General features: G+C 38.4%; 1 protein-coding gene across 1 annotated transcript in view; it reads right to left on the bottom strand.

The window, feature by feature from the left end:
* MCU (mitochondrial calcium uniporter) overlaps positions 1-14,542 on the bottom strand; it is a gene marked incomplete at both ends in the record, with an annotated part of 128,119 nt that extends 113,577 nt beyond the window's left edge. Inside the window, one exon of the mRNA XM_084245275.1 lies at positions 14,408-14,542. Within this exon, the coding sequence (XP_084101401.1) occupies positions 14,408-14,542 (135 nt within the window). The remainder of the gene's footprint in view (positions 1-14,407) is intronic.
* Between the last annotated feature and the right edge of the window lie 397 nt (positions 14,543-14,939).

Raw genomic sequence — 14,939 nt, forward strand, 5'->3', positions numbered from 1 at the left:
AAATCAGAAACCTAAGCTTCATTAACATCAACCACCACTTCTTCCACATATTAAGCTAAATTAATTCAGATCAATGTCAAGGTGATTGGCTTTCCTGGGAGTGCTGTTTTCTTTCCATGCAACCCAGCAGATCTCCGGTCATCTATATCCTGCTAGGAGAGCAGAGTAACTGTTTGAGCTAACATAGAAGTTCTCATTTATTCTGCAATGGGACAGGGATTGCTCCCCAATATAAATAATCTAGTCAGGTCAATATCAAATCTAACATTCCTTAGGGTCTACCCCAGTAAAAATAATCCATTTTGTGATCATCACCTCACTAAATTCAGCCCCACGTTGGCTACCAGATATTCAATAGCAGGCTGGAGCAAAGAGCTACCCCACAAAGATCAAGCAAGTGCCTTTTTAAAAACTAATCTTAAGAAGTTACTCCACATGGCTTTTGCAAAGTAGGCAAAAACCATGCTAAATAGTAAAAAAGGCACTTACTTGACTCCCACAGGCCAGCTCCACACTCTAGCAGCTAAGATGTCACTGGCATGGTACATGGAGAGTGAAGTGGAAACAATATCTTGCCAGTCACTGTAGGAATGGTAGTGAAAGACCTAAAAGAATAGAAAAAAAGTAAAGTCAATGTCAAAGGTAAAGGCTCTTCTGAGCCTGCTGACATGGTCATCTCAGCATAAATGCCAGAAAAGAAAAGAAAAAGTCAAAAAAGTCTTTGTTTAGGTCATTCAGAACTGCTAATTATAGTGACATTTAGGAAAAGAGAGCACCTTTAAAAGAATATAGTCATACCTAGATAAATACAGATTGATTTTGAGAAACTCTGAAATATATATTTCAAAGAAAGAAAGTATGGAGTCTTGATAACCACATGGTGAGCTCACAGAGATGTAAAAGATAGAGTACCTGGAGAAACAAGTCATAACAAATACTTTTACAAGAAACTTTAAAGAAGGAAATTTTTTTTCACCCCATGTCTATGCTTACAGCACTTTTAAAAAATAAATAATGCTAATAAACAATGAAGAAATAAATACTTTTTAAGAATTAGGGGACCTTGGTAATAGACATCTCAGGCTATCCAAGTTCATTCAGGAAATTTCACTAGATTCAGAAACAAGTTTATAAAACTTAGAAATCTTAGTTGACTAAAAAGAAAAAACACAATTCATTTGCCTACCCACACAACTCTCTGGTTTAGGAGTTTGGTTTCAAAATGCCCAACTCTTGGCAAACTAAATTAGAGATCATTAAAAAACAAGAACAAATTTAAAAATCTGTTCACATACTACTCCTCTCTCCACACCTACATTATTCATGGAAAAGTAATTTGTGGGGGGAAAAAAACTGTGACTTGCAAGAAAAACAGAAACGTGAAAAAACAAAAATCATTCTTAATTAACAATACTCTTTTCTCCTTCCATCTAATAATTCCTATGAAAAAAAAAATCCCTTCTTTTTCTTGCAGGTTCATTCAGCATCCTTCCTCTAAGAACCGCAATGAAAGAAACAAACAGGCAGTAGTTTTATCATTCTTGAAGCCTGTGAATCTACCAATAAGAAAAAGAAAGTTTAAGTTTTCATTCTAAATAAGTTTTAGCCAGAAGACTGTTCTTGCATTATCTCCTAATTCTAATATGCTTAAAGTTGGGCTACCTTTTAAAGTCTGGTGATTCACATTCCCCAGATCTTGATTGATTTAATTTGAATGGAATATGCATTGTTAATAGCATATCTAGCCAGACTACATCTTGGGTGGCTAACATTTTCTTCTTAATTTTGGCTTGTGTTTGCCTTGCTTTAGCTGTAGTCCTGAAAAGCATCCCATTTATTAGTGTTTCCCTTGCTGCCTCAGCATTTATGGTTAATGCACTATAGCAAATCATTTACAGGGACCATCTGAATGAAGCTCTGTATTGTACATTCTGCAAAAATATTCAAACCGTTACCAAAGATGCTGCAAATTAAAGACAACTGCATAAAATTGAGAAGACTGTGGGGCAAAAAAAAATTTGAAAAAAAAAATTATCAGTGATCACCTTTTAAAATCAATGACTACAAAGTTTTATATATATGTATACATGTTTTTATTAACACAAATATTTATTTCATACTAACAACCTGCCTCAAAAAGAAGTACTTCCCCTTATTTATAGACCTCATTTTTTTCTTTGCGCCACAAAACCAAGATATAATTTAAGAAGTCTTTTTACCATATTAGGTACCATCCCTTTACCAAATAAAGCAGATAGTCCCCAACTGCAAATTATTCCAACACACAGGAAAAAAAAAAAAAAGACTAATGCCAACAAATTTCCATCCATAACTTATCTGCACTTTAAAGATCTGAGAATTTTACTAGCGCAAACCAAGCTTTTTGCTGCAGCAGCACAATCCCTCAGGAGCTAGCTGAATTATAGCAGACGCTGTTCTGCATTTTGCATAAGACATGATCATCTGTGTGATGAAACATTGCTCTTCTCTGCCCTCTCTCAGGAAGTACAAAGGGTTTTCCCAGGAATATGATAAACGAGGACATTCCACACCAAAAAAGGAAACTGTTTTTTGAAAGTCAAAACAACATTCCTAACCTAACTTTAAAAATAACATAGTATATTCCTCTTCCCTCTCCCCCTAAAGTATTCAGCCAAAAAGGCTTTCAGTCAACAGAATGTTTAAACACGTGGACTAGAGAACAACAGACCACAAAGTAGTTAAAAACAAATGGTCCAGAACCACATTTATCAACTACATAAAAATTTTTTTTTCTTTTATAGAGGCATGTTTTATTTATTTATTTGTTTGTTCGTCTGTTTCGTTTATACATGCACTGGGTACAGTCAGAAGCGCGGGAGGGTGAGAGAATTCACCAGAGCCAGAGCAGGGAGCAGAGCAGGCAGAAGGACCGAAGTACACTGCTGAGGGGAGCAGCGGGCGGCAGGAGAGGTCTGCGCACCATGTGGGACCCTCCTCTGGTGGCCGGGGAGCAGCCGGGAATTGAACCGGCGCTGCAGAGGCTGCGGGCAGCTTCGCAACCCAGCGCTCAACCGCTGCGCCACCGGGGAGGCCCAACTACATAAAATTTTTAGTGTTAAACAAAAAGAACAAATTGCATAAGGATACACACAGTGTAATACGTTGCTATATAGTACTTTTGTAATACTTTGCAAAAATATAAACACATGCATGGAAACAGTAAACACCAAACTGGAGAGGTTATAACTCTTGGGGGGAAAAGACAAGAAATAGGACTGAGCAAGGATATTTGCAGCAGCAAGTATTGCTTCTCAAGCAAGGTTGCTTCTCAAGCTAAAGGAAATACATTGCTCTACTTGCTTTTATAGACATGGCATACTTCATAATTTAAAAAGAAAAGCCTTTTCCATTTGTACCTTTGACTGAACACAATGTAATTTACTTATGAGGACATTCTTCAACCCACCCACCCAGCTGGAAAAATCAAAAACAAAAACCTCTGGTGATAGAAAGGCCTTTCTAAGTGAGCTTCTTTGAGAACTTGCTCATCAGTAGTTATCTTCTGTCTTTTCTTCCACTAGTGCTGCTACTTTCTGATGCTGGTTGTGGTAAGTGTGACATTCAGATCCATAACTCAGGGCTTCAGCTGCCTCTACTTTTAATCTTACTGAGAATGTTATAGGGCAGCCCGGATATTGAATGGGTTGCCTGGCTGTGGGTCCTTTTCCCCCTAACAAGAACACTTGTTTTAGGCAAGAAATCTATTATAGTTCCCTTTCATTCCCCTTCCCCTTTACTGATAAAAGCTCTAACAATCATTAAAAAGAAAACCATTACATATTTAAAGCTTACCCGACTTTGAGGCACTTGGCCAAACTATGAACTTGATTTCATTCTGAATCAAACACCAATGCAGAATGAGATTAAAATTAGAGAAAGTACTGACTAGAATTCAGTTCTCCATTAATTAATTAATATTCCAAAATTCTGTAATAAGTTATACTACAAATCTGCTTGTATCATGTCAACTGTGGTTAGACCACATTTTATTTTGAAGCATAAGTCAGAGCTGGAAATAAAAAATAAAAGATTTCATTGTCTTTGGGGTTAAAACAAGGAAAAAAATAAAGAAATAAAACCCAATTACTAACATGCACACATAATATATAACATGGTATTTACACAAACTTGGGATTCCCTTAAAAATAAAAAAACAAATCACCATCACCTCTTAGTGACCAGAAAACTCATTTTTCCTGCTTCTAACACCAGTACTCAAAGATTAGGATTAGGGAAAGAGAGAAATTGATACAGACAGACAAAAGCTAGTATTTCTTCTGTACAGACATAAACTAGTATTCTCCTGCTTACAAAAAAAAATTGTAATTCTGTTAAAAGCAAATAAAAAAAATTTCAATCTTCTCATTAGGTTTCTACTACTTCTACATTCAATCTATCTTCAAACATTTCTTTAAAGTATTATGACATCTATTCTCCGTTTTAAAATAAAAAATAGGCTTTTATCATACTTGGCCACTTGCCACATCCCTGCTCCATGGAAGCTAGCAGAATTCTGGCAGTGTAAGATACAGGATACAGTAAAGACAGAATGGAAATACAGAAGATTAATTTCAAAATAAACACTTCCACATATCTGTGGTCTTTGGAGATACATAAAAGGAATCTAGGGCTAGCAGTACCTCCTTTAAATAGTTCCCTTGTTCTTCTACAGTGCCCAGCTCTCCATCCTTCCCTCTTCTCCCCTACTAGTTTCAAATACTTACCAGGTAGATATCATTGTGTCAACTTCTTAAATTACTTATAACAGAACTATAATCTTTTCCCATTCTTTTACTTAGCAATTTGTATTGTCCTGCCTGTTTCAGTACAATCTATGGAATCTTAAAATTATTAGTTACTGCCTAAATTAAAGAAAAATAATTCCTTCTTGATATCTATGATTTTTATCACTGTAGTCTCTAGGCACAGAAAACTAGATGATATGTAATTGCACTATCCCCCAGGTTGAAGGATTTAGACAATGTCCTCTAAGGCCTTTTAACTCACTTTCATTTATACAACACTGACTGCATGCTTATTTTCTTGACATTGTACTAAGCTCAGTTCACAGAGTTTGGGAGAATAAACTATCATGGGCAGCTAAGTTTTCACACTCAGGACCCCTTGATGTACTGATAATTACAAAGGAAACAGAACGTTTTCTGTTTCAGGTTGACAGGCTTTCCCACTTTTCCCCATTCCCTCAGCACTTTGGAGAAAAGAAGACAAAGGCTAAAGATGGGACTAAAGGCATAATGGACATTTAAAGGAAATGCAGGGTAAACTGTTCATCAAGATGTCAGAAGTAACTATGCAAACTGTCCTGAAAAGGAATTAGAAAGGTTATTTTTCTTTATATCAAGCCCCTTGAACACTGTGAGAATAAGCGAATATATTATACCTAGAATTGAGATTTTATACAAGCCATTCCAAGGCAATAACACTTGTAAGGTGTTATATAAAAGTAATACGTATGTTAGATTTATAGAAGCCCTTTAGACTCACCTAATCAACCATCCTTATTCAATTTCTTATTTTTATTTTGGTGACTGGAACACACACACACACAAACACACACACACACACTCCACTTCCATCTCTTCATTTAACTAAGAAAAACGATCTGTGATATTATAGCAATCCTTTGCTTTCATAAATTTCAAAATGCTTATCAATTATATTGCAAATACAATCTCTTCTCGTAGAGTTGATACTGTAATGTCTCTAAAAATCGTCATAGGGCCTCCCTGGTGGCGCAGGGGGTACAGACAGCACTATCAAGCTATTGCCAGCCACTGCAGCACGAGTTCAATTTCTGGCTGGCCAGGAAGCAACCCACATGGCGCAGCAGACCTCTCCTGCCTCGTCCGCTGCTCCCCTCAGCAGTGTATTTCAATAGATCTGCCTGTTCTGCTCCCCTCTCTCTCTCTGGTGAATCCTCTCACCCCCCACACCTCTGGCTTACACCCAGTTTCTTGTATACATAAATAGTTAAAAAAATTGTCATAGTTATGAAATAGTTATTTATCTTTGCATTGTAATACCTACAATACTAAAGAATACGTGCCTTCTGAATAAAGCAATCGGTAAGGTACCTTAGTCAATTAAATTGCTGGAAAATCACAACAAATAACTTATTCTCAATGACATGTTTTTATTTTGTAGTTCTTTCTTGACACACTTGGGTGGCCAAAGCAGTAGAAATCTCATTTATTCCCATTTCTAAAGTGGAAAAGAAGGTTGCAAAAATTTTACTAAGGAAAGGTTTCATATTCAAGAGTGGTCAGTTTAAAAAAAAAAAGATCATCATACAATGCTCAATATTCCCTAAAGGGAATCAAATAATGATTGAAGTCATTCAAAGAATGAAGTAAAAGAAAAGTACTCTTAAGAGTCTCTAATTAATGAACATAAACTTTGGAAGAGTATAATACAGAGAACACACTCATTCAACAAAGATTTACTGGGTGCTCATTATGTGAACTTTTTCACAATGTTATGCAAACCTTCCAGGTTCGGATGGTATCCGGAAGGGGAGGAAAGCAGGAATATGGGGCATCTCGCTATATTTAAAAATAAACCAGATCAGTACGCTTTCAAATACAAAAGTAGAGGCACAGAAAACAACAAAGAAACATTTAACACTATAAAACAGGAATACAAGGTCAAGAAATAAAGTTTCAGTGCCCAAGTAATCCAGGCAAATGGTCTTTTAACTAAACTGCATTTCTATCTGTTATTAGTTCATGGTCTACATCCAATCACCAAATTCTACCAATTTTACTTCCTAAATCTCCATTACCATTATTCCCTTTTCTCTATCAACAATGCTACTCTCCCAGTCCAAATAGCTCTTGTTTGGTTCATGAAGATGCCCCTATTGATCTCTCTGCCTTCCTGGTCCCATCCTCTCCAATCCAGCCTTCAAATTACTTGCTGCCCCTGTGACCTACCTAAAAACACAAACCTTATCATGTGATTTCCCAACTTGAAATTCTTCAGAAATTCACCTATTATCTAGTATTTTCCCAAACTGTGGTTTAAATTAGAAAATCAATTTGTGCCCCAACCAACAGTATTTCTTTAACAAAACAGAATAAAAACTACATATGCCCTTTACATAGTAAAACCACAGTCTCATGAAACTTTTCTTAATTTTACAGACACATGCTTGTGCTGGATCATGATTTTAAAACATATTTTTCCACTATGGTTGAATTCCAAAACAATCCACTGATCTACATATAAAATTTTAACTCTTTCACAAGTCCTTTACAATCTCATCCCTCATCACAGCACAGTCATCAAGAGATAGGCTCTAGAGTCAGAATGCTTGTATTTATATGCCAAGTATGCCCTTGCCAGCTCTGTAATCCTGGGTAAGTCATTTACTAGCTGTGTGTCACCAACTGTGACCCTGGGCAAATCACTTAATCTATCTGAGCTAACTCAATTTCATCATCCATAAAAGGAGGGTAAAAGTTACTACTCATAGGGTATCACAAGAACTAAGTAAGAGTATCTATATAAAATACTTGACACTTGGTACACTTCATAAATATTAATTATTATTGGTATCACAACTATTACTCACCTAATCTCTGGCTTTTCTTGCCCATACTCCCATTGTAACAAACTACAGGCTGTTTCCCAAAAACCTCTTACTCCCTCATCTGCCATGTCTGATCCTGGAGCTACAAAGAAGGTTCACACCTTTCCAGTCTCTCAACATTAAATTTCTCATATTTTCAGCTCAAGTAAGGCCTCCCTTGTGAAGCCTTCCCAACTCTCTCAGGTTGGTCTAGGTGTTCTCACTAGACCTTCAGAAGAAAAAAAGTAACAAAGCACAGCAAGTTAGTCTTTTTTGTTGATGTCTCCTGGTCAGATTGCTAACTCTTAGGGCCACCCCAGAGACATCTCTTTCCCAGCACAGAGCCTCACAAGGAGTAAGAGTTCAACAGATATTTTTTTAATAACTCTAGGTTATTTAACCTTTCTAAGACTTCTTGCTTTTCATAGTACATCACGGCAGTATTTTGCCTCAAAAATTAATGTAGAGTATACTAGACAATGATAGAAAAGGGCCTGATAGAGAAGCAATGCATAATAATTACCATGTTTACTAGGTGGAACTTTTTAGAATCTAAAGAGGAATAACTGAGACCCTTACCATCTAACACCTGAAGGGGAGGGTGGAGAAAGAGATTTAAGAAACATAGCCTAGGGGAAAGATGGTGAGATCTCTTGGAAGAAAACCACAGTAGAGATTTGAGAAAGGAACATGGCTGAACGAGAACACTAAACAGGAGGACCCACACTGGTGTCCAGCTGGGTACAGCTTTAATTCTAACCAGACCTAGACTTAAATCCCAGTTCCAAAACATCGGTCCCGACCACCTTTGTATCCGTAGCATTAAAACAGTTTAGGACACTTAAGAACAAGTGAACCTATCTCATCCTCAATTTCCTCATTATAAAACTGGGGTAATAATATCTCTCATAAGTTATGGAAAGAATGAAACAAAGTAACACAGTGCCCTCAGATTTTAGAAACTTTCTTCTATATGCATAGAGGTCAGGTAGTTCAAGCTAACCATTTGCTCACTTGTTATTTGACAAAATAATCAGTTGCTAAATTAACTTTCTCTAAATCAACTTGAAGCAGACATTAATGCTCAAACATTCTACAGCACCACTTACTACAGATAAGTAAAAAGTACAAAGAAGACCTGCCTTAAAAGACAAAAAAGAAGTTAACACATAAGGCAATACAATTCAGGACTGTATATTTAAGAGAGACTCATACACCTAAGGGGCACTTAAGCAATTTTCTGGTGATTATTACAAATGCTCCCCAAACACCAAAGTGGACAATACTAAAAAAAAAAAAAAAAAAAAAAAATTATGTATAAACTGAAAACTTTAGTAGCAAGGCATAAAAAGTAAACACCCCCTCTTCTAGATCAATAAAAGCTACTAATGTCATTCAAGAACTTTTGGGAAAGGCTCTTTTTTAAAAAACTAAAGTAATACTGGCTTATGACATTATATAGGTTTCAGGTATATAGACTTAAATATCACTGAAAGTCTACTTTCCATCAATGACCATACAATTGACACCTTTTGCTCATTTTATCCACTCCTAAGGCTCTTATTTTTATGTGAGAGATGTTAAAATGCAAAGTCATATTATCCAATCATTTCAGAACTGCATTAGAAGAAGTTCAGTTTTAGCATGCTGGTTTATATGCTAGTGATACAATTTACCAAGTTACACTTTTATCAATATAAAAAATTCAAGCCTGCATACAGTTTATGGGTCAATAATTCACTATATTTGTTAAAATTATTTTGCTTGATATCAACTTTTATTTTCATATAGGCTGTTTCACTGCAAGAATGTAATAAAGTGTAGTGAAATAAATAAATAGATTGTTTCCCTTTGTTCAACCTACAGAGGACAGGGTTTTTTTGGTTTTTTTGGACAGGTATCATCAGCTAAGACTAAGTTTGAGTTTAGGTACTTGCTGGAAGAATTTGATCCCAACTCACTTCTGAAAACCAGTCTAACCTTAACTTTTTAAAAATAAAACACAGAACAGAACTGTGTGGTTTTGTAAGAAAAGAGCTGAATGGGAAAATCAGCAGATATGGAAGCCATTTTCAGCTCTACAAGAACTTGTAAGGCTACTAAGGAAACAGCCACTTCAGTGCTCTTGCATGTATTTCCTTGATCTAAGGGGATTTTTTTTTTTTTGAGCTCTATATTCTAGGATTCTTTGAAGTACATGTCTTCCATGGTAAGATCTTAGTTTTCCTAATAACATGTTATTCCAGTAATTCTAATATATCCATGGGCCACGGTATGGTATTAATCAGTCAAATAAATAATGGAGGCTTCCCCTGTACTGAGTGGCTATCTTGAAATCTTAAGGAGTAATCTTTAATCTTGTCCTTAAACACAGAAAGACAAACAGTAATTTTTAAGAAAACACACCAAGGCACAAAGCTAGAATATAAAAGGAAATTAAAACAACACCTCAGTGGTTATTCTGCCAATGATACCAGTTGAAAAGTTGTTGCAGAAGACCAAGATCACTCCTTGATTTCAATTTCAAACATGAGGCAGCTCCCAAACAAACAAAAAAATGACTCACATTCAGTTTATTATCTTTGATAAATACCATTCTTGAACCTGCATTGTCTATTTAGATTTCTTCTCAGAATAGAGTTCCACAAAGCATAAAATAGAGCCTCCTGGGATTTATAAAAAGTTCAAATAATCAAAATGTTTTGAGGAAATATAAATTTACTCCTTCAAATATTTTATCATTTCAACATAAACAAGATTTTAATAAGTAAAAGAGTAGCTGCTTTCTTAAAAGCAATCTACTCTAATGATATTTATTCAGAACCCTCAAATCTAATTATAGTAGACTATGACAGTAACAAATCTAGAATCTGATTCAATTCAATATATTTCTAATAATCTGGTTATTTATCATATTTTTGCTGGCTTTGGACAGAAAGCTTAGTACCACCATAGAAATATATATATACTACTGTAAAGAAGTATATATGTAACCAAAGTCAGCACTGGCAATACAAACCTTAAAGCAATTATCCAAATGGGGCTACCTAAGCAATAGGCAATTAAAAAAGTCAAACAAGAGGCGCAAAAGAGTGGGGGGAGGAGGAGGTAGAGCATATCTTTTCATTGACAATGAAACAAATGGATGCACAGCCAATCAATGCTTATCTGAATATATCATCTTTGTATCTAGCACTATACTGCAGTCTAAGAGTCACAGAGGTAATAAGATACACATAACATTGCTTCATCTCCTCAGTAAGATTAGGGACCCACAAGAAATATTTAGAGAACAAAACAAGTCAGTGTCAACTTGTGTCCTAAAAATAATAAATCCTACCGAAATTCAGAAAGGACACAATATAAGAATGGAAAGGAATTAAGAGCCAAGAATCACCACGAATTAAAATTCATACTGGGATTTCTCCTTAAACCCACTCCCATTTAAAAATTTTAATCCCAAATGTAATTAACCACAAATACAACCACAACCTAGAAGTCTGTTTCCTCATCTGTGAAGTGAGGATGTTCAATTCAGAAGTGACTTATAGGTCAGGACCTGCAACAGACCTCAGCGGTCAGAAGAGTGATTAAGACGGAAACTTGTCTTTAAGAACTACATAAATGTTTAGTATGGCTACATGGGGACATTGATTCAAGTACAGTGAAGTGTTTGTGCTGGAGTGATCTGGCAAAGTGATTCTGAACCAGACCATGAAAAACCCAATTAAAGAACTGGAACTGGCCTTTGTGTCAAGCATTGTAACCTGTTAAAACTTTCAGGTTAAAAAGAAACTATATCATTGCCAAAAACCTACAATGTGTAAAAAGGGACTGCCACACACTAACAGTACAATGGCAAACTTAAGTAAGAGATTTAGTAACTCAGATTTAGTAACTCAGTTAACTGCTAGGAAATACCAGCAGTCAGGCTGTGGTAATCATGGATGAGACAGTTTAATTTAACAAAAATAAAATAAAATAAAATAAAATTACACAGGTCACAATGGAAGGCAGTACCATCTCAAAGAATCAGCCTAGAAAACAGCATCCATCTTCACTAACTACACAAAAGGAATGCAATACCTTATATGAATCTTAGCTACAGTCCCTAGCTGGGGAGCAATAATAGACTCTTCACACAGGAAGGGAAAATTACACTATATTGTGCTAAAAATAATGAATAAGCCCCTGCACCTTTATTTCTAGATACTTTGTTGAATGATGCTTTAACTGAAAGTGGGGGTGGGAGAGAGTTATGTTTATGTCTACACAACCACATTTACTGATTAGCTGAACTACTGTATTGCTTTGGACTCATACTGCAAACTTGGAAAAACTGGATTTCAAAAAACATACCTCTAGAGCAAAAATTAACCAGCACTAATACTGTTTATACTCCCCTGGCTCTAATTCACCATAACTATGATAACAGAACAAAAGTGGCACAAGCTGGACTTGTGAAGTTTTCAATGCAGAGTGCCATCTGCTGCACATACACAGGATGTCTCCTATGCAAGATTCAATCTCAGTGTCTCCCAGGGACCTTTATAAGAGAAAGTTGTTTGTTCTCTTATTGCCTATTAAATGTGTCTCAAATCAACATTCGCATATAGGACAATTATCATTCATATGGTTTAATATGTCAATACTTTCCTAATATTTTATAAGGGAAGAGAGATGTGAAGAAGCAATTGTACCTGATAATAAAAAGAACACAAAAAGAGAATCAGAATATTTGTAGTGAATGGGAATCCCAGAACCACTGCATATTAGCTGTATAATGTGGGCCTCACTTTCAGGCACAAAATGTCAATAATTAAGCAAATCTCTAAGCGATACCTTTCACATTGAGTCTTGTGAGGATGGGAATAGCTTACAGCTATACATTATGGATTCAGAGCAACCACAGAAAAAGACCTGTTTACATATTTTAAATAATTAGGTACAACTTTTTTCAATATCTTACAATCCTAATTTCATTTACAAGTTAACATTCCCATGATAACACTTCTGCCCTTCAGAAATAACACTTCATTTTAATTGTGTTTTCAGTTACAAATTCAGCACACCACTTTTACCCACCCCAGAATAGCACAGAACACTTTCATAAAGTACCCACACAGGGAAGACACTCACAGCTTGACAGTTCTCATAGTGGAAAATACACAAGGCACAAATTTTAAAATGCTAAATGAACACCACACCCAAATAATCGTATAAACAAACTGTGCAAAGTGAGAAAATATATTATCAAATTATAAAGATAAAGACAACTTGGGAAGTCTGTAAATTGAGAGAGAGGGGAATGCAATCAGATTCTTGGGTAGCTTTATGTTTTTTAAAGGTTTTTAAAGCGAACAAAACATTTAGCTGGAGGCTATGAAACATGCAAATCTAAACTGAACTGTGGAAAAGCTAGGCTCTCACCCAAAAGCTTCAGCAAAGCAATATGTCAGTGTGCCATACAATTTTCTCACAGAATGAGGATAGGGTCCATACCTATGACTATTAATAACAACACCATCTTGCTTTTACAGAGCATTAGTTCTTTCCATAGCTTTAGATACTTAATTGTATGCTGTCATCAGTATTGGTTATCCTCTCTGAAAACCTTCAGTTCAGTTTTCTCTCACGAGCAAAGTGAGCTACACAAGACAGCGATGTATTTGTTGCGAGCTGAAGGTACTAGGTTCTGAGATCCAACTGTCTGCAGTGATTCTCTCATTACCACACCATACAACTTAGCCATAGGAATAAAACCCACACTCTATCAGAGCTGCTCAAAGACCAACACGTATGGCTCTAGAAAGTCCAAGGAAAGAGAACAGGCTAACTTCTTAGGTCAAGAACTCCATGCCAAGTTGATTCCTTGCAGTTGGAAAAAAAAAAAAGAAACCACACACCCCAACGCTGTTGAAATAGAAACTCCCGTGCGTTGCCAGCCAATGAAATCCAGCAATAACTGGTTAATACAACCACCAAATCCCTGCCTCTGTGAGCAACTTGTCATATTCGCTCCCCAGTGCCTGCTGCCACCCTTCTTTCTTCAGGCACGCTGAACAAGCTGACAAGCCAGTCCTCCAAAGAAGGACCACCGAGGACCTTTAAGGATCCGAGGATATGGAACTTGCCTCCTGAAGCAATGCAGCATCCATCGCAAGGAAGCTGTTCCCCGTGCCCACGCACGCAGAAGTCACAGAGGGGGATAAAGTTTGATTTTCCTTCATGCTCGTTCCCAAGGAGGCCGAGACAGGACGAGGAAGCGGCCCCGCTGGGGGCCTGGGCTGCTCTCGGGGGACAGTTCCCTGCAGCGTGGCTTTGACACACACGCACACAAGGTAGCCACGGACTCAGGACACCCCAGCCGGCCCGGAGGAGGAGGGAGGGGTAACAACTTGCCCGGGGCTCAGCGCAGGAGCGAAGGGGCAGAGCTGTTAAGAAAGAATGAGGGAGGAAACCAAGATCGGGGGCGGGTCAGTGAAAGGTTCGAGCCCCGAGCCCTCCCCGCCCTGGTGTGCCGGTCCTGCGGGCACATCCCCGCCGTCGCCCCTCCTCCTCCTCCTCCTCCTCCTCTCGGTTTCCTCCGCCCGCCTCCCTCCCGGTCGCCGCCGCAGGCGCCTGAAGGGCAAGGCGGCTCCTCGGTGCCCCGCAACCTCGCCAGCGGCCGGGACTGGAGCTCCACTAGCCGCTGCCCCGGCGGCCTTTCGGTTCGCGGCGCCCACACAGCAGCACCGCCCCGCCCTCCCGGAGCCGCCGGGCGCGCCCGCTCACCGTCCGGTGGTGGTGCTGCTGCCGGGGGCGGCTAACGCCCAGCCCGGGGAAGCAGCCGGCAGTCAGCGCCCCGCAGCTGCCGCCGCCCCGGGAGCAGAGAAGCAGCAGCAGCGATCTACCTGCGCCGGCCGCCATCTCTCAACTGGAAACAGCGGCAGCCAGGCCCGGGTGGCACGGCTGGGGCGGAGCTAAGAGCCGCCACTCACTGGCGCAGAACCAACTACCGCCCTTCGCTGTGGCCCTGAGGCGGGGCTTCCTAAGAGGCCCAATCGATAGGCGGGAGAACCACACTCCGGGCGGCCTGTCTAGTGCCGTAGGTACATGGGGTTACCAGGGTGGGCCGTACTGAATTAGGGGCCAATTCCAGACAACCGGTAATCGGCACCCGAGCCCCTCTGATAGCAGCAATTGGCATGTCCGACTCGGATAGTCTTCACCAGGATAAAGCGATGATAAGTATAACTGGGAAAACAGATTCTCATGCAAAGCTTTGTACTTCGTAAGTGTTCTAATTGGACAAAGTAGGCATCAA

Source organism: Talpa europaea (assembly GCF_964194135.1).
Source record: "Talpa europaea genome assembly, chromosome: 10".
NCBI classification, from domain to species: Eukaryota; Metazoa; Chordata; class Mammalia; order Eulipotyphla; family Talpidae; genus Talpa; species Talpa europaea.